The sequence below is a fragment of the Mycteria americana genome, chromosome 5 (genome assembly GCF_035582795.1).
Source record: "Mycteria americana isolate JAX WOST 10 ecotype Jacksonville Zoo and Gardens chromosome 5, USCA_MyAme_1.0, whole genome shotgun sequence".
In the NCBI taxonomy this organism is placed as follows: Eukaryota; Metazoa; Chordata; class Aves; order Ciconiiformes; family Ciconiidae; genus Mycteria; species Mycteria americana.
This window is the reverse complement of record NC_134369.1, coordinates 67,374,798-67,400,509: the sequence shown is the minus strand read 5'-3', so window position 1 is coordinate 67,400,509 and position 25,712 is coordinate 67,374,798. Positions and strand designations below refer to the sequence as shown.

The following is a 25,712-nucleotide window of genomic DNA, read 5'->3' as shown; positions in this document are numbered from 1 at the left end:
TTGCGTCTCACTCCTTGTGGCCAAGGAACAACATTTTATAAGGAAAATAAGTGAGCCAGTGTTGGTAGAACTGATGAACTGGTTACATCTGATGGAACGTAATAAACCTGGAGAGAGTTGTGTGTGCAAAAATGAATGTACAGGTAAATTGTAAGCTTGGCAGCCTTTATCTAAGACTTAGTACAATACTAAATGAACCATATGATGTTGCTGAGATGTGGGGAAATTGTGTCGTTGAATACCAAGATGCTGATGTGGAAAGTAGTAATAATTTTGATGTTTGATTATAAAGTCTACTAGAGTTAACAAAAGTCAAACTGGAATGAAGTTGTCTTAATTGACTAAACACGGAATGAAGTGTAGTTAGAACAGAAAACATTGCAAAATGCTTGGTCCACTTGGATTTGGCAGATTAGTTTTTAGTAGGCAGAAAAAACGTCCCCAAATTGGAATTTGGCCCAAGTTGTTGGGATTAGATTTTTAGACTCCTGGGTGTCATGTATCTTGGTCCACAGAGCAGGCAGAATCTCAGCTTTATATGTTCTTGGGAAGAAAGCCTGCATGTCTTGACTTTCAGAGGCTGTCCATGTTCTAGCTGGTTGTCCCTTCATCTTTTTACTTTTTCCAGCTATCAAGAGTTGGATAAATGAGTTCTGGAATAGTCTATTGATACGAAATAAGATAATCGTGTAGCATTTTCAGTTTGCTGCTGACATCTGCTTTCTGTTGTTGGCACAAAGCCAAACTCCCTTTTCACAGAATCACAGAATCACAGAATCATATAGGTTGGAAAAGACCTTTAAGATCATCGAGTCCAACCATAAACCTAACACTGCCAAAAACCACCACTACACCATGTCCCTAAGCACCTCATCCAAACGTCCTTTAAATACCTCCAGGGATGGCGACTCAACCACTTCCCTGGGCAGCCTGTTCCAATGCTTGATAACCCTCTCGGTGAAGAAAAATTTCCTAATATCCAGTCTAAACCTCCCCTGGCACAACTTGAGGCCATTTCCTCTTGTCCTATCACTTGTTACCTGGGAGTTTTCTAATAACTTCTAGAAGAGCTTTTCTTGTGGATGTTACTATTGTCTCTGCCTTTGTTAACAGGTTTCTCATGCTGAAGGGCTGGCTTGGAATTAGTATATGCTAGCATCTGTGCTCCTGTTTACCTGTAACTCTGGAAAAGGAATCGGCAAACAGTAGGCAAAGATAGCACCGATTTATGCCAGGCTGGCTCCTTCCCTTTGAAACAAGCGCTTCTGTCTCCTTTTAAAGGTGCTGTATGTCGGTCAGTTGTGGGAGCCACAAAGCACGTAGTTGATAAAACTAGGTCAATACTTAATACGCTTGCAGCAAGAGCCTGGTTGAATTGAAATTGCATCCTTGTATGTTATATAAATACTTCTTTCTCTTCTCTCAAAGATACAATAAACGAGAGGATGACTTTCCCAGTCTAAGTGAATATAATGATTTCCTGGAAGAAATAGAAGAAATTGGTAAGTCTTAATGCTTGCATTTTTGATGTGCTGTGCTCATGAGACTATAGGCTTTTATCTTCTGACTCTGTTGCCTATGAGAATGTCTGAGTTGAGTTTCTGTAATAGGATTTATCATAGTATCAGATGTTTATCTAATTACTTTTTTCCTGTACATTTTTAATCATATTTGCTGAACTGTAGGACATTGTTAAGTAAAACATTTTATCTGCCAGAGAAAAAACATGATTCAAAGAGGAAGTAGTGCTTTATAGCTGGAAAAGAAAGGCTTGCAGGGGATTGTTGGTGCCGCACAGGGAAAGATTAAACAAAGAGAGGAGAAATTGAAATTTTCATTATATGCCTCCATTAGCTTTATCTACCATGACAGAAGCCATATGGTGTCTTTCATCATTTTTGCTTCTGCAAGTACAGTAGTTGAAGCTGCTTTGAAGCTGATGACCTTACATACCACTGTGTTAGCATTTTATGTTGCTTTGCAGAAGGAGAAGGTTTAGGAACAGACATTGATTTCTTTCTCTTTGGATTAGTTGAAGCAGAACTTTGCCCTTTGAGAAGGGACTATGTTATCAACAGAGTTTTTCTTCTTCTTAGTTAGGGTGACTTGTGATTTATGGTGGAGTGATGGATTTTGCTTAGAAAAACAAGGACGTGTTCAAAGGAGTGACTCCTAAATGGTTTGTTTCTTGGGTTTAATGAGCTTCTGAGGCTTTTCTTTTTTTGTCCTGGAGGAAGAAGAGGTGGCTTAGAACATGCAGGAGGGGCCGTGAATGTGATTTGAAGGAAAACATGGAGATGCTACTCCCCTTCAGTTTCTCAAAGGAACCCTTGCTCCTCTTTGCACTGTGGTGTTTTGTAGAAATGTATCCAATACACTTACTGCTCTGAGTAATGGATCATGTTTTTGTTGGCATTAGAAGGCTGAGGCTGGAGAGCTAAGTCGTGTGGCTGGGAAACACCAGGCACACTCATAACGGGTCCAAATATCTGGAGGAGACTATGTGGGTGTAGTTCTGTTTGTATATTTTTTTGGGTGGTGCGAGAGAAGGAGGGAATGAGTAGAAAGAATGGTTGCATCTTAGCCAGAAGATCCTGGAAGAATCTGTGTGCTCATGGAAAGGAAAATTCCTTTTTATTTATGTAGCATTAAATACAGGTTTCCTATTTACTGCTGTTACAGTGGTTTTCGGCATCTGCAATGAGGGAGTTGAAGTTTTGCCTGAAGTTGCCTGAATCTCATAAATCTCTGCAGAATGTTATGATTCTCCAGCTTTTGGGATTAGGTTGTTAAATTTCAAATGGTTCTAGAGTCTGCCCTGGTATCTTGATTTAAAAGCAGCAGAGTTCATGGCTGGTCTTCCTAACCTTGTGAAGAAGAATGAATTTGTAATTGTGCTGGTCCTGCAAATGCATAATGTAGAAGCTCAATAGATAGAGTTGTTAGGAATTAGAGTTAGTTGCCCAAAAGGGACACCTGAAATACTAAAAGGAATAGAAAGTATGACTACCTCCTAATTTCTTCATGTAGCAGCCAGGGTGATGAGAGGAAAGAAGGGGTGCAGTCAGAAGGCTCTTAGTTTTCGCTGTTGAAGGGGTCATTTATGACCTACTAACTTTAGGCAGATCCAGAAGCTGGGGAGCTGGTTAGATTCAACAACAGCAGCCTGGGTAAGAATTCAAGCCCTGTTCTCCTTTCCCTGGTGACAAAGCTCCTTGCACACATCTTGCTTTCAAATTTAGTAGATTGTTCCCATCTCCCCAGCCCTTCCCTGCCTGCGCTCCTGGGCAGAGTTCTCCACCTGACAGTTGTCTGGTATGTAGCGGTAGTGTGACTTCTTCCACAGTTCTTGCTGTGCATGTTGTGTGTGGCATGGCTGAACAATGTGTTAAAGGTGTCTTCAACTGTGGTTACTTCACATTTTACTGCTGAGAGTAGCTATTTCTTTTTTTTGTGTGTGTGTATGTGAATTCCCTGTTTGCTTGTGCATGTGGAAAAACTAGGCTGCAAGAAGGGAAAGGCAGGCTGTAGTCATGCACAGCAAAGTTTTGCCTTGTGGGGCCAATGTACAGCAGGCTGGCAGTATAGCTGGTGGTGGTTGTTCAAGCTGCCAGGCTGGGAAGCTAGGGAGCCAGAGAACTGGATTTCTCCTTCCTCCCCCTGCCCCAAATTTTCAATTTTTCTGTGGGAGGGTCAAAGTGCCGCTTTACCCTGTTTTCTTTTTGCTGGTAAGTTTTGTTTTCTAAGTTGTGCGGGATTAAATGAAGTAGTTGCTTGGCAGAGACAAAATGTAAACATCCTGTATAAGTATACTTTGTGACCCTGGCACAATTCTGATAGTTTTTCCAAATGTTTCAGGTAGGTCAACTCCGACACTTGCAGCAATTGCACTTACTTCATTGATGTGATATATGACCTCACTTGAAACACATTTTTCCCCTTCATATCAGGATTGTTATACCTACAGACTTTTTCTATTTAAAGAAAAGAGTTGGGCGGTACAGCAAAAGTGTGAGAGGGGAAGGTCAAGCAAACATGAGGGTAGTCACCTCTTAAGATTTCTTTTATAAAAAACACATTTTTGAAGTGGTTTAGAATGTAGCCACTAAATAATGCTTTGGGCTAAAATGTGTTACACAAGGCTTTAAATAGAAACCACATTTTAAAGCAAGTTTTCCCCAGAAGAAAAATCAGTTGGACAATTTGAGAACATTGTAAACACAGTTTGTTGTCATTAACACTAGGAAGAAAAATAAAGTGAAAGGGTTAAAACCTGCCTTTAGGAAAAGTGTGGACAACATCTATTGAAGTAAGTCAAGTCTATGCCCATATGATGAGAGGGGCAAGATGAAAGCTTAGAGTGTTGCTACAAGTTACAATCTCTGGACATCAACAAATTTCGCTTGCTCTTTCTACAAGGTTTTCTTCTTCCCCCAAGATTTTCTTCTTCCCCAGAGTATCTCTGTAGCTAACTTTTCAAAACCCGGTATGTAAGCTCTCCAGAGCAGAGCCCGCCTCCTAGCACATGTATACACACTGCCTGGCACCATTCTCCTGACACCTGAATGAGGCCTCTAGGCATTACCGCAACACAATTGTTAATAGTAATTATTGCTTTTTAAAAACATTCAGTACATTCAACTTGGAAGGAGACTACTGTATTTGTGCCCTTCGGATTCCTGTATCTCGTTACTTCTCTAAGACTTTATGTAATACCCGCTGCCTAGTGACTTGTCTTGCTCAGAACGTTTATCTCACAAGTGATCTTTGGATAGAAAGGATTTTGGTATCTATGATCACTTGTGGGTTGTGTTGTTTATTGTTTTGTGGTTTTTTTCCTCTGTGTGCGTGCACGAGGATGGTATTGCTCGTCCTGACAATGGGAAAAAGCAACTGGAAGCTGGGCAGCTTTATCAAAGATCCATTTCAGTCATCTCACCTGAACAAAGATTTCAGTACCACACTGTTCCAGCCAAAATTATCTTTCTTAGACTGATGGGGCTGAGTGATTTCAATCACTTATTACTATGCTAAGATATTTTTCTGGAAAATTATTGTCCCAGTAAAAGACAACTGAGGATAAACAGAAATAATTAATAATACCTAACTGGATTTTTCTGGCTTAGCTGTGAATTTTCTTTTGTTTCTGATAATTATTTTGTTATAATCACAGAAATGTTGGTTGGAAGTGACCTGTTAAGATCTATTCCATCTTTTCTCCCGTTCACCCCCCTCCTATCCCTCTTAAAAGTACGGGGTAGAAGTTGGCCCAGGCATTGAAAGCACCAACAGAAGGTTCCGCAGTAGCTTTGGACTCCCTGGCCAGACTGAGGATGTGGTTGTGCCTCCCTTCATAGCGCTCTGCCCAAAGCAGTTGCTCTTCTGCCATTCCTGGTCTCTAGCTGGTGATTTATGAAGATGATGATCAAGGAGTTGTTTGTAGCAGGATGGGAGGAATATTGTTTATAAAAAACTAATACTCACTAATTTAAAAATTTTCAGCAGGCTCATACCAGCAGTGCAGATCAAACACTGTCATCGGAGTAATCATCTGCTGTCTTGCCAGAGAGGGAATGTTCCTAATAGTTGAATAGCAAATATTTTTACATGGTAACATTACTCTCTCTTAAGGAACTAGGAAAAGTCTCAGAAAAGTTGCAGTATCTCAGACTAAAACAGAGAGATTTTGATGGACTTAACGTCCTGCAGTGGAGTGACATTCATTCGTACTGCTGTGTCTCAGGACAAATTATTGTGCCATATAATTAATTTTTTTGTCTCATTTTCTTTTTTCTTTTAGAACTAGGAAAATATTTTTCCATTAGTTGTAGAATTGCATAATGAACGTTGTTGTTTTGAAAAGCAGCGAAAGTCTCCCTGTAGAGGCTGAATTTCAGAAGTAGGGAGTTTTACCTAAATAGAATGAAATGTTTCAGAAAAACACAATAGTCTTCCTGTTATACTTCAACAGATGTCTCAAGGCAAGTCATTTTATAAACCAACCAATGTGAGATGGATAAGTAGATAAATAATTGTTGCATACAAAACAGCTTCTGTTTCTTTTCCCTGAAGGGTTTCAGGCCTCTTATATCGGCTTATGCTATATTTCAACATGGACAAAAATAAGTCTGGCTTCTCTTTGAAACCTTTTCAAACTAGCCATCTGCTTTGCTAGTCATATTCAGATCTATACCAATATTTTTTCAGGGTAGGTGTAGCATATGAGTTAGGTCTTTTTAACTCTTTCTGGTTCTAGTTTTATAATTTGTTTTGTTGTATTTTTTTAAAAAGGCAACATTTGGAAGAATTATATCTAAAATAAATTTCTGGCAAAACTCAAAGCAGATCAAATAAAAAAAACCCTGCATAGTCCTAGCTATGTAAAAGGTAAGCTGTTGAGTATTAGTGACTGTGCTCTTTGATACTTGTTGGTTTTTAAATGCCAAGTAACTTGTGGGAGGGATAAGAGAGAAGAGAAAGAAATAATCTCGTAATTATTTTTTGTGGCCTAGTGTCCCTTACAAAATGGACTTGTCAGCTTTTTGGAGCTAATTGCGGGGATACAATGGCAAGAATTTGTATTCTTTGAATATTGATGAAAAGACGTTTGAAGCTCATGAAAAATATATTAGAAAATGTGTTGGAAGGTGTTTTGGCTGGCTCGTTGGCCACTGATAACCATGCAATGTCAAAGAGCATAGTTTGTTTTGCTGCTAGGGTGTTTATTGTAGGAGGGAAGGTGTTATTTTCATTTATTACAGGACAACTATTGATGCTGATGTTGATAGAGACACATCCAGGTCTTAACACTGTTGCAACAAAATGCAGCTCTTCAGTATTTTAGGTCTTGAAATGTGGACAACTTAGTGTTGAGGAACAGATGCATAGGACCAAGATAATGTTCCTCTTCGATGACTATGAATCAATAGTCATTGGGAGGAATCTGCTCTGGCCTTTAAGGGTGCTGGAAGTATGAATCTTTCTAATTGCTGGTGTTCTACCATATCCTCAAGTGACAGAGTACAGCAAGACTGACAGAGCAGAATCAGCATGGTATGAGCAGATCTGACCGTTGAGAGGGTTTTACCTGTGGTTTGGTTCCAGCCACAGCAGGAAAACAGAAGGGGAAATAAACCATCTTTCACCTTGCTGCAAGCAGAGCAGTGGGCGTTTAAGGTGGCTATGCAGGTGGATATTGAATATTTCTTAAAAACTGATGCAGAAACATATCTCTCGCATGGAAATGTTACTTCACAATAAGTAGAAAAACCCGCTTTCGTAAGTAGTTCTAAATAAAGGCAGGCATCTGCTTATGTCTAAAATTTGCCTAATTTCCCCAGTATGAGTTTTAAATCTTACAGGTTTCGTTTTACAAACCTAGGTTGTGACTAGTTGAACCTGTTGAAGATAACTGAGAAAGGAGAGGGGAAAAAAAAAACCAAACCCGGAATGTTTCAAGCAGCAGTAGTTGCAAAACCTAGATCATCAGTTTATTGCTGGATTATTTTTAGAGAAATATCCTAGGAGCCTAAAGGCATTTGGCATCTTGCTCCTCCTCTTGCACCTGAAGGTGGCATCTGGGCATCCTGCTAGCACAGCATGTCTCGTATGCTATTTCTTTCTTGTGTCGTCATTGAAGAGTTTAGAGAGCTGGTGTGTGGATTTAAGTTGTAGGAAGTGCTGACATTCCCATGCAGCTGCTGTCATTGCAGAGCCCTGGTCTGATTGTATGCCAGCATTTTCACATGACAATTCTTCTCTGCCATAATACTCAAATATTAAGCTGTTTGTCAGCTGGGAACTGTAGGCTGGGAAGTTGGAGGTCAAATCTCCATTAAAATACTAAAAACTTATACTAAGATAACGTGTTCTACTAAGAAAATGTTGCTTCAACCAGACAGTGTATGTTTGTCGCAATATGAAATTGGAAGATGTTATGCCTTTTGGAGAGAAAAAAAAAAATTGAAACAGGTAACTTGCTTCCAAAAACTAAGGAGCTGAACTTTGAATGACTACTTTGGGTTATAGCAGTGCCCAGAGGTTCCACCTGAGATGAGATGAAGACTATGGAGATAGGTGCTGCATATAGCTACAGTACAGAGAGACAGCAGATGATGTATAGGAGAAAGGAAGCTTTATTCCCCTACTCCTGGTTCTTACTGTTGGGAGACCTCCAGTATAGAGGCCCAGTGATCTGCCCAGGAACAGTAGCAAAGTTGGAAATTGAATTCAGGTGTTGATTCCCAATCAAATGCTTAAACCCCCAAACCAGCCTCCATCTCGGATCTTCGTTCTGAAGTGAGGATGATGGGGTAGGGATGGAAGAGTTCAGCCGATTTAGGAGCCAGGCTGAATTAAAATGTCAGTCCTCTTGATATTGCTTGTTATTTGGAAAAGAGGGGGAGAAAATAAATACAGCATTTTTTTTGTTTGCTTAAGGTTAAGAGTTTCTTCAGCTGTATCTTGCTTAGCCTTTTTTGTTGCAGTTCAAGGAAGGACTGAATACTTTTGATAAGAGTAAGATGATGTGGTGGTTCAGTACTCCTGGAAAGAGTATTCCTATTCCCATCTGTACACTTTTATTACTTCCCTTGTACCATCTCTGGCAGTTGTCCAGCCCCTTTGTTGAGCCAGTTCAGGTTACTGGAGGGTTTCTGTTGAAAAGCATCCAGGGAGTCCCTGAGTCAGAGCAGGGAAAAGGGCGAGACTTGTGCCTGGGAAGAGGGACGTAAGAGCAGGACTGCTCCTTTTTGGCAGTAGTGAGCTGCTATATACAGCTGGGTTTGTAGAACTGAGCTGTATCCCACCGCTCTAGCATTTTGGACCTTCCCTGTTTTCTTCCACCACCCCCATTTGCTCCTTGCTTTGATTTCTTGCCGTTTCCTTTGCTGCTCTCAACTGGTTTGCCAGTCTAGGCTGTTCATGGTTTGGTTTACCTAGAACCCTCCTAAATGCTAGTTTCTGCCATGTTATCTGTAGAGAGGATGAAAAAAGGGATACAATCTTTACCAAACTGAGATGTGTGGTATCCTGATGAGTAACAACAGACTTCATTCTTCTTCCTTCTGTTTCTCTCTAGCAGCCTTACTTATAGAAATGACTTGACAGTGGTGCATGTGCCCAGGGTTCATTTGGCCCTAGTCGCTTGAGTACCTAGGAAGAGAGAACTGAACCAAGATCTTCCAAGTCCTGTCCTGGCGTTTCCACTAGAACCTCCTTTCCTTCCTCAGCGTTTGACTTAGCACAATCACTATGCTGCTGTTTTCTTGTGAAGGATTTATCAATGGCAGTGCAAATTTCTCTGCTGCTCTTGTAAATTTACTGTAGCCACGTGACAAAGCTCTTCGAGGCTTTGAGTGCTGTACGTTGGCAGTCTTCCATAGCTGTAAGGCCACGGGCATGAGCCCCGCATCCACTCTGGATGGTGATCACCAAGTGACTTCCCAGTGATAATGGCTTTCAGTTGGAATTCACTTGACCCACAACTGAACCAGTGACCTAGAGGTGAAAGGCTCAGGCATTGTATCAAATTACCAATCATCCAAACCATCTACATCTTTCAAGCTGTTGATTATGGAAACTGTTCAATTTCTTGAGGTATCTTCCATGCCATGTGTAGATAATTGGGAATGTTGTGCTAAACTATGGAGCTTGCTGGCTGACCCTGCTTGCTCATAATTACGTGAGATATAGTCTGTCACTATCGAGACATCAAAAGAATGTCACTTAACCTATTAATCTGGATGCATCTGCAGATTCCTTGTAATAAAGGTAATTGTACTTTAGTGCCTTTTAAGTTATCAAATGATGTGAAAATTTCTTGTGTACCTGAGAATTCGAACAGTCTCTGTAGTCTTTGTGAATTAGATACTCTTATGAAATGGAATGACTTAATTTCTAACCTTATCTTAATAGGTATGTGTTTAGTCTAATTTAATTTTATAGGAATCCCTATGTTCTCAGCTGTAACTGCTACTTGAAAAGGTCAATGTTTTATGAATAATATTATGTTTATTCATGTGTGTCATTATCAGTATCACAAAATAGGATGCAAGACTCAATTTTCATCTCCTACAGATGTATAAACCTAAAGGAACTCTACTGGCTTCTCTTGAAGTTTGTTGTGATTTAGCAGATTGTGTCTTGCTTTACAGGGCACATTTAAATTCTGTTATTGCGATGTTTATATCTGGTGCTAGAAGGGATAGAGAACATAAGAGTAGTATTTCTTTGTCATAGTCATGCATGCCAACCTAATACATTTACTTTCTGTCTTTCTAATATTTATGCAGTATTTAACTTGACCAATAATGTGGATTTGGAGAACACCAAAAGGAAAATGGAGCTGTACCAGAAGGATAACAAAGAAGTCATTCAGAAAAATAAGATAAAACTGGTTAGTTAACTTCTCCTCTCCCCTACAATTTTTATTCATTAGTTAAAGAATTAAAGGATTTTCGAAGTGAAGTACTTATTGCAATATCTTAAAAACAGTCAAAGCTGAAGGCACTATGCAGATTTCACTTTGTATTCAAAAACTGTAATAAGCTAATATTCTGCGATACTGATATTTAGTGCTGCTTAAAGAGATTAAATTGATAGTTGAAATAGTTATGCTTTATTTTGGGAAGGGCTTAAAAAGAGGGACAGGCAGTAAAGTCTGCATCTAATACATCACCACCGCATGCGTGCTGGCAGTGTCATTGGACGATATCCAGGAGAGACAAAGTTCATTCCTATACCAGGACAATCATTCCTTTCTCATCCGAAGGAAAAAAGGAATCCAGACGCAGACATTATGAAGCTCCCAGGAGAGAGTTGTAAAATTGAGGGAAAGCACAGGTCTGGTTTATGCAAAATTTAAAATGAAAGACATTGAAACAAACATTAAAACTTTTGTTCAAGAGCTGATAACAATAACATTGAGAGTATTGTATACATGATCTGTATGAAAATGCATGGTTCTTTGAAGATTTATTAATCTAAAATATGGCTCAGACATCATTTTGTTCTTTAAAAATAAACTTGCAAGCATTTCTTTCTGTAAAAAAGGTTTAATCTGTTAAATATTTTTTCAGTATAAAAATACACATTGTTATCGGTTCTTGAAGGAAAATGTCTGCCCAGAGTGTGACATAACAAGGTTTTGTGTTTGTATTCCAGTTGCACTAAGGACTTGCTTTCAAATCAGTAGGGGTGAAATCCTCACTCCCCTGAAGTCTGTGGCAAAACTCCCAGTGATTTCTTTAGCTCTAGGATTTCACAGGAGGAGATTGGAATCTGAAAAATGTTTGTTTGAGCCTCTTCCTTTTAAAGGCAAGGAAATTTCCCTAGGGGTCCATCTCTGATCTGTTATCCTGTCTCTGACACTGTGCAATATCCTATGCTTCAGAGCTTGAAGAGACCTGCCAAATCTTTGGCTACATGTCTTATTTTACAATGTAGGTGCAACCTCTAGGGTCACCATGAGAATAGTGTGCTTTGCCTGCAGCCCACCTTCCGTTCACGTGCGTGACTCGCAGACAGTCCGTGCTCTAGCTGTGTGATCATATCAAGCAGCACAGTAATACTCTGTACCCACCCAAGCCCCCTGGGCCTTCTGTTTCTGTGCTGTATGGTCTTGCTGTGCTAGAGGCTGGCTGGTGGAAGCTGGACAAGCCTGCATGAATCCAGACTTACTGGAGATCTGGAGACATTTCTTTTTTATTTCTTTTTCAACATTTGAAACATTCAAAGTTTCTTTTTCAACAATTGAAACATAATAATAGACTTGACGCAGTTGCTATTACAAAAACTGCATGATCTTGCCCATAAATTTACCACTCTCCCAGGAGCTGAAGGGGTGCTTTCTCTCTCTAGCTCTTTTTGGCAGGTTTTGGAATGTCTTTACTCCTTGAACGGTAAAAGGTGTCCTGATTTCTCGCCTAAACTTCTTATGGCCACTCATTGTCCCTTCATTCTTGGGCTGACATAAATTTTTCTGTCCACTGCAATAGTTTGCTTCTGGGGAATATAGATATTCTCTGTCCCTCTTGGTGTTTTTGTTACCCTTTGCCTATTCCAGTTTGAATTTGTGTTTGGCAAGCAGAAGGGACCAGAATTGAATGCAGTATTGTAGCAGAGATCTTAACAGCCTCTTATAAAAGAACGCTCTTTTCTCACGTTGAGATGCGTGATCCTAAGACTGTTCTTCTCTTATAGCACTGTCATATGGGAGGTTCAAAATCAGTAGTGATCAAGTAGTGCATCATGTTTTCTCCTCTTTGGTTTCTAACTGATTAATTAATGTTGCCAAATCTGTGGTCTTGCAAGTTATTTTCTTCTCACTTCTGCTACTTCTGTCTTCATGAGTGTGTCATTCTTTCTTACAAATCAAAATATTAAGTTACTGAACCTGTCACCTCAGGATTTGAATAACTGCGTGTTGTTCTGTCAATAAAAGCCATATTTTTCATCTTTGTAGCCAGTCCCTAATGATCTTGCTATTTGTGTACTAACCCATCTGTTAGATCTCTGATTTGATGCAGGATGCACAAAAAAAGTTTAAGTACACAGGTTTGGATAAAAAGGTGAAGAACTTTTGGAGAAGGAGTTCTTGTCATTATAAATTTATTCTAGTTATTTCAGTCAACATATAGCCTTGCATTCTGAGTGGACTACAGTTTTCCCAGATGTGCGTTTTTCCTTAAATGTCTGCTATTCTCCAGTCACAGGGTGACTTGTTACTTCCTACTTTATTACTAGATGTTTAATTTCACTTGCTGCTTTGTACAGTCTTGAAATAGTTTTGTCTGAACTCTGTGATGTGTTTAAGTTTTCTTGATTGTCCTTTCTTGAATGCGGTGAAACATTATTCCGCTTTCTGTTTACTTCTTCCACTTGTCTTCCTGAGTTTACTCCAGGCTTCACTGTGATCATCTTTATTTCTAAAATCATCTTTAGATGTTGGGACTGTGTCTAGATTATCTTTAAGCTTGACACAACCCTTGCTTCCTATTGAGCTTGTTTCTCTTCTGTTTTACTGTTTTGTTTGGTCTTCCTTTCAGAAAGAATTTGATCTGACTTGTGATAATTCTTCCTTTTTCCTATAGTCTGATCTAGTTTAGGTTTGTATATCAGTTTACTTATTACTGACTGTAATTTTTCTGGGCTGGTTCTTCAGACTAGGTCTGTCAGCACTTCCCTACGAGTTTTCTTCTGTTTCAGTGCAAATTCCAGGCAGTCTTTATACAGAAACACGGAAGAGGCTTGGAATGTCTTAAAGACCCTGAGCTCTTCAGTTCTGTTGACTGAACTAACTAGATCCCTTAATTCTCAGAAATAACCTCAATTAGCAACTTGGGGATTTTTTTTGTTTGTTTGTTTCCTTTCATTAAATGCAAGGAGAATCCGGTTTCAGGTGGTCACTGGTTGGTGATCAGCTCTTTACCAGTGTGTCTGCTAGTTACAAATGAAAGCAGCTTCTGTTGGCTCGGAGGCAGGTGATGAGATCTGTTAGCTTTTGCGTCCAGGAGTAACTGGGCCTCACTGGGACCCATTGGCTTGATCTGCCTGGTAAAGGGATGTTTTTCAGTACATTCTGGCATATATCAGATCGCTATGCTTTATGATATAACTTTAGGTCTTTGTTACAAGAACATATTTTACTAAGCTCTTGGCTGCAATAATGTTTTGCTGAAACTGCTTCCATGGATTAATCATCCAGTTAAGTTTTATAAAATTTTAATTATCTCTGCATTTTTACTGAATCTCCCTTTGCTTTAGTATTTTTGGTGGGGAAGATTTGGAAAATGTTTTCTCTATGTTATTGTCCTCCTTACCACCAAACTAACATTCTTTTGATTCCCTCTTCTGTATAAAGTTGTTTAGCTGTAATCCTTTTCCCCCTCCTGCTTGTGAGCCCTCCTCTTTTCTTCTGCTACAATTTTCAAATACAGATGACTTAATAGTTTACAGGTTAAAAAAGACTTCTCGAAGTAAATCCTGAAACAAAAACTAATCACTATGTACTAGTTATTTCTTTCTTTTCTTCTCTTGTGGCATATGACTTCAAGTTACAGGAAAAATTCCTCATTTTCTAGGAATGTGACGTTTTTCACAGTTCATGCTTAAATATATTCTAGCTTATAAGGTTCTTATAAGGAATATTACCTTATAAGGTAATATTCACAGATTTGTAATTTCTTATTTTTCTTCTACACCACTGTTAAGAAGCACACAGTGTACTTTGCACACAAGATGCAGCTGATTGAGGGGTGATCAGAAACAGTATTGTGGGTTTATGTTTTCGGTCACCCACTTCTATCACTTGAGAAGTAGAATGTGTGGGAGCAGAGAGGGTGCCTTCATTTTAGAGTGAAGGTGTAAGGAAAACCCATTGTCATTCTCTAACCTTTAAAGAGCCAAGATCCAAATGGTTCCTTCCTACTGCAAAGAGCAGCAAGGAAAAAAATCTAACTTCTCACTGGACAATAAGAGGAGGTAGAATTGTCATAATAGCCTCAAAATTCTACCTAAAGTTCTACCTTAAAAGGTAGAATTTGGCTGCTTGGTCAGTCCTAGGTGCTTTGGTAGGCAGTAGAGCTGTGGGCGAGCTCTGTCCACCCAAGGAGGAAGATTGCTATGAGTTGATTTCCAATTTCCATTTCAGACGCGGGAGCAGGAAGAGCTGGAGGAAGCTTTAGAGGTAGAGCGACAGGAAAATGAACAAAGGCGACTGCTCATACAGAAAGAAGAACAGCTACAACAGATGATAAAAAGGAAGAACAAGCAGGCACTCTTGGATGATCTGGTGAGTAACAAAACCAGAGGCTTTGAATGCTCAGTAGCAGAGCAAACGGCAAATACATTGACATTCATATCTACCACAGTTAACTGTGTGGAATTAACACATCTGCCCCTTTCTGTTTCCCTGTCTTGCATGTTTTGTGTTACTGTTCTCTCACCTATCGCTTATTTCAATGTTAGAAACAATTCTGGGTTTGGTAAGCTAAGGACTGGAGAAAGTGCTTCTGGGATTCATAGACTTAATTTGACTCGTTGTCCAGAATGTCCAGTGTGGTTAGAAATTAATTCTAGGAAGGCATTCTTGGCTGTTTCAACACAAAATTAATCCTAGATAAGATTCTAGCAAATAAAAATGCAGACCTTTTTTTTGGTGTTTGAAGAAGGCTATTTTCCTGGTTTTACCTGTTTTGATTTCTTTTTTGTTCACTTCTTTTCCTAGTGAGCTTCCATTGAAAGCTCTTTTCTTTGAATTGACATGTGGAGTTATATTTCAGAAATTGCTTTAGTGAGTCCAGCTACTCTACCACTTTACTTATTAGTTGACATTTGACTGCATATCTGAAGAAGAGCTAGTATAAAAGTCTAGATGTCTACTTAATTCATTGACAGTATGAAAGCCGCAGGCTTTGACTGTGATCAAGGATGGCTTGTATTAGCATAGCTGATATGGTGACTACTCCACCTTGAACCTGATGCATGATGGGTGAGGTTCTGTCATGTCTGAGGCCACCTAACTGCCTGCTTGTTTTGCCTTCAGCTGATGACAGTTGCATCTGCTTTGGTGCATGGCTGATCATGCAATTTGTGAGGGGTGTAGAGAGGAGCTACTAAGTTGGTTCAGCCATAATGTAAACTCTTACCATTGTTGGCTTGTTAAGCAATCCTGATTATTATCAACCAGGGTTGGTAATCTGGTGTGTTGAAGCAAAATGGTAATCAGGAGCTACTTCATGACCTCAGCCACCTATGCAGTGGGGAGGTGGTGGAGAACAGGGGACAGTAATCTCATTAATTATTTGAGCATTAGTCAACCCTTTTTGAGTCAGAGCACCTAAATGATAGGTGGTCCCTTTGTATTCAGAAACTACTAAAAGAAAGAGATTTCTTGCCTTGAGCGTGTCACGTTCTCTTACTGCAAACTTTTTGTGTATGAGTTGCTCCTTTTGAAGTGAATGAAGCTTGGATTCATTTGAGGGGTGTATAGACAACTGAAGAAAAACTCAGGCTGCTTCTGGAAATTGTGTTAATCTTGTCTTTCACTGAATTCAGGTGATTCTGCATCTGAAATGCAATGATGATGTGTGGACGTAGAGAAGCTCAAGAAATGTGTTATTTAAACAAGATTCACATCTCGATTGTTTTAATACACCTGTGTGTACAGACATGCATGCACAGACATTCACATGCTCTAACACTCATGAGAATAGTCTGTGTGTAACCTTGAAGGAAATCAGAAAAAAAGAGAAGTATGTATGCATGCGTCTATGTGTGCAGCTATGTCAATGGGGTTTAAAGCTGCCTGGCAGATTTAAATCAGAATTTCTCTCTTATTTCAGTATATCTCACATTAATATAGCATTAATTCCTGCTTTGTATTCTCAGTTCTTATTCAAGATACAGATGCTTTTCTTCTTTTCCTGGAAAATTAAGTTCCTCTTTGAACCAGTGCAGAAGGCACTGACATGGAGAGAGCATCGATGTGCAATTTAGGAGTTTCAGGAGCCCTCCTGAAGAGCTGCCTTTTTCCTAAGCCAGGAGTCCTGGCAACCTGTCATTGGTTTTGCTGAAAGGAGCTGGTGTTTCATTTTTTGTAGACAAAGGCAGGGATGAGCAGAAAGGTTCTTTGAAAATCCCTCGAGTCTATAACTTTGCATCCAGCCGTTTCTTTTCACTTTAAAGGTAAACGTGCTTACAGTCCACACAATTAGGAATAGTTTGAGTGGTTGATCGATTAATAAAAACTCCACTGTGAACTTGAATTTAATGGCTCAGAATAGGGATTTTGAACTGGTTTCTGACTTATTTCAATCCTGTTCTGAAACATACTCTTAATTTACTAGAGACCAGTGGTGGTGTGTGTTTGTTTTGTTGGGTTTTTTATTATTATTATTATTTTTTTTTACACAGCAGTTGGTTTTACTGGAAACCTACTTCACCAGATGGCTAGAGGAAAGAACGGTTATAAATAATCCTAAAACCATGACCAAAATAGGTAGTTTTAACTGTGATTGCATATGTATTGCTATTAAAACATATCTTAATATTCTAAAAACAACAGAAAGGTGATTTTTTTTTTTTTTTTTTTTAAAGGCCGAGGAAGGAAACTGGGCAATTTTAAGTTCTGTCTGTGTTTATGAGGGGGCACCGTTAACTTAAATTTGAGGCAAAACTTGTTTTGTAATACTAAAGGTTTATAAAACCAGCACTGAAGTGTTTGTATAATGACTTACAAAGTCTCTGGAAAACCAGCAGTTGTTAAACAAATAAACATTTCCTATGGTCGCTGAAATCCTTCTAATGCTGTGCTGCAAATCTGAAAATGAAGCTGATCATAAATAAAACATAATTGAGAAATGCAGCAAAAGCAAGCATAAGCAGTAGCAGTGTAAAAGATTACATTAAAAAAATAACCTTATATCTATGGTTTCTGGTACTGTGCTAAAACAACGAGGATTAAGTTCTGGCTACGGTGATACTAGTGGCAAAACTACTGACTGAGCAGGATTGTGAGTGTAGAGGAAGGTGGGAAGCTGACATTTCACCTGTTGGTTTTGAATTGTCTCTTTTGAATGCATCACCTGGCATTGGGAACCCAGAGCCCACTTCACCTGGGTCTTGCTCAGTTTTTTGAAGAATTCCCCCACCCCATACTGGGCAGCAAGAGAAAATTTAAGACAAATTTTTTTTGTGTGTGTGGTGCAGGCAGAGGTGTTGGGGGTCTCATCTTCCAAGAAGAGAATTTTACCTGTGGTGCTTAAATCCTAAGGACTGAGGAGATCCAGAGTTTCTTATATGTGGTATTTATGGTATTACCATATTGAGTAAAGGTCTCAGTTGTATACAAAAGGGCACAAGAATACTGTCCTGTCTTCAAAGAGCTTATGGTTTAGATAGTCCAGGCAGGGAAAAAGGCACAGAAATGTTTGGTATTTAAAATGTCGTGCAGCAGGCTCTGGTTCCTGATCAGCCTGAGTTGCTCAGTGGGTCATGCAGAAAGGACTGGACCTGGGGCCAACGCTCCACGAACCCGTCCTTCGCTGGGAGCAGGGAGGGGAAGGCCAGTGTCACTTGCTGGAAAGGTGAGCAAGGTGTCGCGGGCTACTGGAAGAGCAATCGGGTGCTTTGCCTAGGCTGTTAACTGTTGCCTGTTTTGCCTCCCACTACTAGATTAGGCAGGTGTTATACTACCTTCATTGTAAGTGACCTCTTTTACAATAAAACCTCTCACTTTAAAAGCACAACACCTTGTTGTAATTTAGACTTGTATGCATTTTACATATTATTGGAAGAGTTGTATGTGTGTTGTGTTTTGTTTTTTCACCTTCTAGACTTGGATAATTGGGGCTGAGTAAAATTCCAAAGCATTTCCTTTATTTACTGCATAAACTCTCACCTGTATACAGAGGATTATAGATCTGCTCTTAGATGTCTTCTGTGTTGTGGGACTTGCACTCTCCTCTTCAAGAGCCCATACTTCCCAGGCTTGAGCAAAATGGCATTGCAGCACATGGGAAAGAGGCAGGTTTTCCCTGGGCCGTGGCGTAGCTTGGAGTCAAGCAAAGGGCAAGGTGCCTTAAAGACATCAAGTGTCTCCCCTTTTACCAGAACCTCAGGGTTTTTGAGACAAATCTTTCAGAAATTTTTGCGTATAACTAGCTTCGTTCATACAGAAAATTGCTCGTATGGATAAATGCTTACAGGATTGGACCTTTTGTGTGTGTTAATAGTTAACAGAAGGGCTATGTGCATATTAGAAAGGACAAACAATCACGGATGTGGTGGCTTGCTGGCACGGTGTGATTTTCCCACAGTTGCGTAATCTGGTTACCCGTCATTGTGTGAACTCTTGAGAAGCTGGTACAAAAATTGGCTTCCTTTAGTTATTGTATTAGAAATGCAGTGAACGTTTAAGGAATATGAGAGGGCAAAACGAACCAGAGAATGCTTCACGCTCTTCCCTTCTCCCCCAGCATATTAAATCTGATGATTAAAAGAATCCAACAACCTGAACTCTGCTGACAGCTAGCAGCACATGCTGCTGCACGGTAGTTACAGACATGTGCAACACTTTGAAGATGCAGACTGTAAACTAGTGCTTTTGCAGTCCAAATTTTCTCCCAGTTGTACAGAAATTAGATGTCTCATTATTACAGTTTAGGTTTTTAACCTCTTCCCTCTTTTCCTCCCGGTTAATCACAGAAATGTGAGTAGGATCCTGTGCCTTAATTGTATTTGTGACTCTGTACCAGATCTCATCATGTGAGATTTTTCTGCTTTTAGCACTTGCAATCTAGTTGTAAGACAAAGTGAGTGTAACAAAAAATAGAAAGGAAAGAGGACTGGAGAGTGATGTGAAAAGTCGGTGTACAACGTGACTGTTCTTCATGATCACTTCAGAAGATTTCGCTAGGATACCACGAACAGCAAGGCATCTCACAGCATTAAAAACTTCCAACTTCTTACCCTGAACTGTTATAAGTAAAAAAAAAAAGTCACAGTCCTGTTTATTAAAGTTTGTTTGGTTTTGTGCATAACAAATATGGTTCATAGTTCAGTATTTGCTTGGTTCTGTGAAACAGAAGTATATGTGATGTTTGAGGGCCTTAGGAATAAAATACAGCGCTAGAGCAGTCTGGGAAGAATCTGTCTGAACTTCTTCCCTGTTCTCAACTTTATGGTAGTTCTAGCTAGGAAGTCTCAAGGATTTCGGTGTGCGTGTGGATAGTCACATTAGTTTATTAGAAAATTACTTAGCCAATAATTTTCCGACTCTCTCAATAATGCAGTTACATATATGTATCTTAATAATAATTCTGTTCTGAGAGTTTAAGTAGTTCATTTGCTTAACTATTCATTTTATTACTTTTTATATTTTTTTTTCAATTGGCTGGCTTCCCTAAAAATAAGTTGATGAAGGAGAAAATAAATATGCTGTTGGTTGCACTTACAATAGTGCCATTGTGCAAAGCAGAGCAAGGATCATTTCCAAACGGCCTCAGGTGAAATCTAATGGGAAACAATTTCAAACTGGTCTGAGTTCATTGGTAGAAAGAATGTGTCTTAGATAAACATCTGATCCAAGTTATACCACTTGGTATTATTCCCTCTCTGATTAAGTTCTAATTTTTTTTATTTTAATAAATATAGTTGCATTGGCCAGTTGGAATAAGGAGCCTGTTATATTGTCTTTAATGTGGATTCTATAAAAATGGTTGTTTGCAGGTTACTCTGATTTACGAGGTTGCTGCAGCTTTTTCTTATTACTGAAAATGATCGTTTTCTGTAAACTGTCTCTCAGAGAGAGGATACTGAGCATTACATGGCTCTGCTAGTGGCGGCCTTTCAGACACAGCTTGCAGTTTTGAAGACTATGCAGTGTTAATTAATGTTTGTTTTGGTTTAGCATTCAAATTTGTTCCTCATATGTTTACAGGAGAGCTCCAGTCTTCCTGCTTCACTGCTTTTAGCTCAGCATAAGGACAGATCTACTCAGCTAGAAATGCAACTGGAAAAACCCAAACCTGTCAAACCAGTCACGTTTTCCACTGGCATCAAAATGGTAAGACTTGCTTGTTTATTTTTTTAATGCCTTTCAAAAGACTGAGGATTTCCTCATATGAAATTTTGAGGTTATTTAAACCTGAGTTGCATATTATATGAAATAGACTGTTCTTTTCCAATTAAATAAGTAATTAGGAATTAATCTAAGAATTTCATCATTCTGCTAGTTGGAATATATGAAATACTTTCATTGCACAGCTGTCAAAAAACAAGCTATACCTCTTTCCCTGGCAAGTTGTGATGTACTTTGAATTATTTTTGTCTCATTTGTGTACCACTTCTGGAAGTTGAAATTTTGGAAGTTTGAGAATAGACTACGCTTTCTTCAGATTTACTTTAAGCACTGGAATAATCTGTGAGTATGAGATGGACAATTCAGGAAATGGTGCTGAGTGGTTAAGGATGCTATTTTCATTGTTATTGGACTCTAGGAAGCAAAAAGTATTTTTACAAATGTGTTACTGCTACAGTGACAGCTAAAGATGTGTCAGCATTGCTGTTCTTTATCATGATGTGATATAAGTATGCATCAGCCTGTGTGTGGAAATGCAAAGTTTTGGGGGAGGGTTTAGGGGTGGGAGCATGAGTTACTGGTCTCTTTTGGACCTAACTGGTTTCCTGTTTTGTTTTAAATCTCTGCACTTTTTTTAGACTTCATATTTTAGAATTGGTAATGGTAAATGATGTCTTGAAAATAACCAACACACTCTACACCCTCCTCAACAAACCAAGAAGTCAGCAAAGCAAAAACCTTTGCATCAAACTAGTCTCTCATCAATTAATCAATTTATTTTGTCAGGGATATCTGCGCTGTGTTCATTATCCTCCAGAGAGTTCACAATGTTGAAGCGTTTGCAGCTTATTTTTCCAAAAGCAGTGTCACCTTTTGCAAAGTTGTGCAGATTGTTTTCTTGTTTTCCTGTAGTATAAACTGTATCTTCTTCCTTTTTCTTTTAAAATCTCAGAGTCTGGGGGAGATTGATATGCTTTGTGAGATGTTTTCTGTTTGTGTAGAAAAGCTAGTGGACAGAAAATGTTTGTTGTTCTGTTTAAAAAATATTCTAACTGAATGCCTGTACTTTTTCTTGCTGTTTAAAATATATTGTCAGAATTTCTTAAAGCTGTTGGCCTTTCTTCTGGGAAAAGGAAGAAGATAAGCTTATGTTACATGGTGAGGACAATGGAAGTACTTTGTAATGCATTTGTAAATGGATACGAAATGCAGTATGCAGTAGTGGATGCTTCAAATCTGCAGCCCTAAGTAAACTTCATCCAGGAGTGGTGAAGGACTTGGATTAGGAGATTTCTAGCATCACGTCATTTACATCTTAAAGTTTAGAATAATAGGGGATACTCCGGATAACTGATTGTTACTTTATCAGTGTGCAGAAAGTGTGAGTAGATTACTAACTTAATTTGTTCAGTCCCAGGCAAACAAACAAACTTCACCCTGACTGACCTTAGTCATAGATTAAAAAAGAACAACTTTTTTTTAAAAAAAGAATTAGCAATAAGTACAGTTAACAATAAAGTTAAGGGTAGGAATATTCAAAGTTGCTGACTACTATTTATGGAAAATGGATTACATCAAGCAAAACAGATTTTACACTGATAAAATAACAGGTTTTGTTGAGAAAGAGGAATGTTTCCATATTTTCTTTATAGGGTGCTTGATTTAGTTGTTACGTGACATTGATTTTTAGAATTATATAGAAATTACATTACACAATAATAACGATATTGAGATTCTGCACAATAAATGAATTAACTGGCTAACTGGTAATTTCTAAAGTAGTCGTTGGTTACCACAGGATGGGAATATTTCTGTGGGTGTTCTGCTAGAACACAGTTCAGTGTTTGGAAGCAGATGTTGAATTTCTATGGATGACATGCAAGTTGGCAGTTTACAGGGCCGCTTTAACAAGCTGGCCTCATTTGAAATAAATGTGTTTTAATATGGCTAAATGCAAAATTATAAATAGAAGAGTAAATAACAGGCTCTGTGAAAAGGATTTGGAAGTTTAGCTAAGCAAGTAAACCAGTTTGACCCTTGGCCACAGCATGTGTGTGTGTGTGGGGCCTTGGGTATGTGAAGAGTACAGCAATAAATAGGAAAGGACTTTTCCTTCTGAATGCAATATTGGGAAGGCTCAGGGACTGAAGAGCTCTGCCGACTGCATTTTGAATGCAAAAATCGGAACGCAAAGAGGAGCCACAAAGGTCCATTCAAAAGCAGAAGGATACGCTTCGTACTGCATTCTGCCTCTAGTTTAAGAGAAAGTTAAGATATGACTCAATTTACAGTAAGTACCTCTAACACAGAACATGCCAAATCTGAACAGTGCAACAGTAAATGTAGCAAGAACCAGTAACCTTAGTTAAACAAATAGGATCTAAATAGGAAATGAAGGAACAAATAAGACCTAAAGTTCACAATGTTCTGCTGGTTAATTGGCTTCACTGCATTCCAGAGTCAATTTTAACAATGAAATCTGTAATTCTTGATGTTTTCAGAGTAGGATGGGGATGTGTCTTGGAAAGTTGCTGTAGTCAAATGCAAATTGTTCAGCTCGGAACGGAGTTAGTTTTGTAAAAAGCAGTACTGCTCATTGTACATGATTTGGTGTGGTTGATGATCTGTGACAGCGTAAGGTGAATTCCCACCTGGGCACTCACCTTATGACATACCTATCTTCCAGGTTGAGTGTTTTTCTAAAAACCTGAGGTGCTCAGTCCATTGTTTTGCATAGGTGTACAGTTGAAATAGGTAGAGCTTTTGTTGCACTGCAACAAAAAGGGCAGCACTCTTTATAGTTGCTTTAGCTTTGTTCCTCTCTAAGCCGTGGGGTTCATGCCACTTACATTGGTGGGGGCAGCTGTAGGGGAGTACTGAGAATTTCTTAAAAAACACAATTCTAATTAATGCTCTGTTTGGCTCAACAGTTCTGCAAATTAAGTACAGTTTCTGTGAAAAGTCTGGTTTGTGCTCACTGTTAGAGTTTCGGCAGAACACATTTAATGAATCACTGTGTATGTTCTTCCCCTATGCTTTTATTTTTTTCTAATAGTTTGGCCACTGACCTTTTCTGGTGGGTGTTTTCTGTAATTTTGTTTCAAAAGAAGGGAATCCAGATAGAGCTAGCTGAGATGCTTGCCAATCTGGAGCTTGTGTTTACACAAAGGCTATAAAAATATGTCAGTTGTGGCAATCCGTGATTTTTTTTTTTTTTTTTTTTAAGCTTGAACATGAGTGTTTTTCCTGGGATGATCTTGGTCAGAGATGTTCTTCAGCCTGACTGATAATTGGAAATGTTTCTCGGTTTCTGAATTAAGAGGCATGCCCATTCCAGTCTCCTGGGCAATGCTCAAGGAAATTGACTCATCTAAGGTGTCATATTAGTGCTGTGGAGTTCCTATGCTTGCAGGCTTTCACTTGTAAGCTAAGCAAGAGCATCCCCTATAGCACGACAGACAATTAGCTCATGGGGATAGGGTCTCCTTCACTTTTCCTTTTGTTAAATTGCCTTTTTTTTTTTTCCTCAAGTGGAAGGTCTTTTTTCTTTGCAGTCTGCTCATTAACTTTTAAATTTTATTTCAGTACATTATATCTTCTGTGCACGAGGCATACCTTCCTAATCAATCAATTTGCTTTACCTCTAAGTGGGGGGAGAAAGTGCTTCAGAGTTTTTATGCTCATCATATTAAGAAATAGGCTTTCAGCATATCTGAATATTTAGAACAGTCTTATTAAATCTAACTTCAAATCAGTGTAAAGCTACAAAAGAAACTGTAGTGATCTTAATTGTTGCAGTAGTGCTAAAAATACTATTTCCTGTCAATGCTTGTACTTCAGATTTTAGTACCTGTCAAAAGGAGCAAAGGTTGTTGGAAATGAATGATGTTTGTAGCATTTCTAGGGCTTACCAGGGTGCGCAAAACAAATCTAAGGTCTGGCAATAGAACCGTTCTGTTTCTTGGTGAATATAGTGACCATTTCTGGTTGGGAGGTGGCTTTAAAGTGAAGCTAATTTTAATGTGTAAAAGAGGTGCTCATATGCATTGCACATGAATGGCAGTTTGCAAATACAGCAGGAATTCATTTCATTACAGTAATTTAGTTTTCTTTTTATGTCTCTAGTGTTTACAGGACTGTAGGAGTCTTTTGGTGCTCATAGATTTGTGCTTTACATTATGATTGTGGTTAAAAACGCATAGAAATGTGGATGTATTTAACTCCTCTTTAATTCATTGAACTGGGAACATGCAAACCTTTGAGTCTCCTGCCCAGTTACATGTTTGTAAAAAATATGAATGCTGCGTGCTCTCTTCAGCATGTTTCACGCTGCATGCCTTGTCCCTTTTCTGTTCTTTCCAGTTTTATGTTTCTTTGCTCCCTTCCCCCAGCCTCCCAGGAGACTTAGCCTCTAGTGATGGTATTCTTGAAGTAATTTCATGTAGTTAAAAACTCAATTACCTCTAATTGGATTGCCCAAATATGCAGGAAAAGAACATAGGTGTCCTCTGGCCTGCTGCTACTTGGGAGACTTTGCCTTTTACATTTTATACCCAAATACCTCAAAACTAATGTAATGCATCATTGACCGTTCAATTTCTGTCATGGTTTTTGCTTTATTACTTAATAGCAGTGGGAATACTTATTAACAGAAATGTTAGTGCAGAGTGTAGTACATGCTTCGTCATTACCAAGATGGTCACTACCCCCCTGAATTTGCTGTTTAAATAGACGTGTCAGGGAGGGAGGGGAACCAGATGACCGGAGGGGATGTACTCACCCAGGATTAGACAGCAGAGCGGCGGTGGAAGGAGGAATAGGATCCAGCCCCACTAAATTCCTAACCTTGTGTCTCTTCCGCTGAGCCGGGCTCCATCTCCTGTCAACAGCACCCCTGAATGGCAGCGAATTAAGGGTGAATATCTGCTTCAGCTTCTGCTTCCCTGTCCAAATCACAGCAGCAATGTTACATTTAACTTTCTGTGTGTCTGAATATTACCAGGATTTTATTCCAGTTCTTGTAGTTTCAGGCCATTAGTAGCTGAATGCTGGGGAGAGCAACATGCAATCTGAAGCAGCTGGAGCTTGCAGGAGGGAGCAGTCGAATCAATATTTCAGAGGAGTGGATCTG

General features: G+C 39.1%; 1 protein-coding gene across 1 annotated transcript in view; it reads left to right on the top strand.

Annotated features, from left to right (window-relative positions):
- Window positions 1-25,712, top strand: part of MNAT1 (MNAT1 component of CDK activating kinase) — a 129,086-nt gene that overhangs the window by 38,828 nt on the left and 64,546 nt on the right. The window contains exons 3-6 of the mRNA XM_075503801.1: window positions 1,429-1,502; window positions 10,293-10,396; window positions 14,651-14,791; window positions 20,441-20,566. Of these exons, the coding sequence (XP_075359916.1) occupies window positions 1,429-1,502; window positions 10,293-10,396; window positions 14,651-14,791; window positions 20,441-20,566 (445 nt within the window). The remainder of the gene's footprint in view (window positions 1-1,428; window positions 1,503-10,292; window positions 10,397-14,650; window positions 14,792-20,440; window positions 20,567-25,712) is intronic.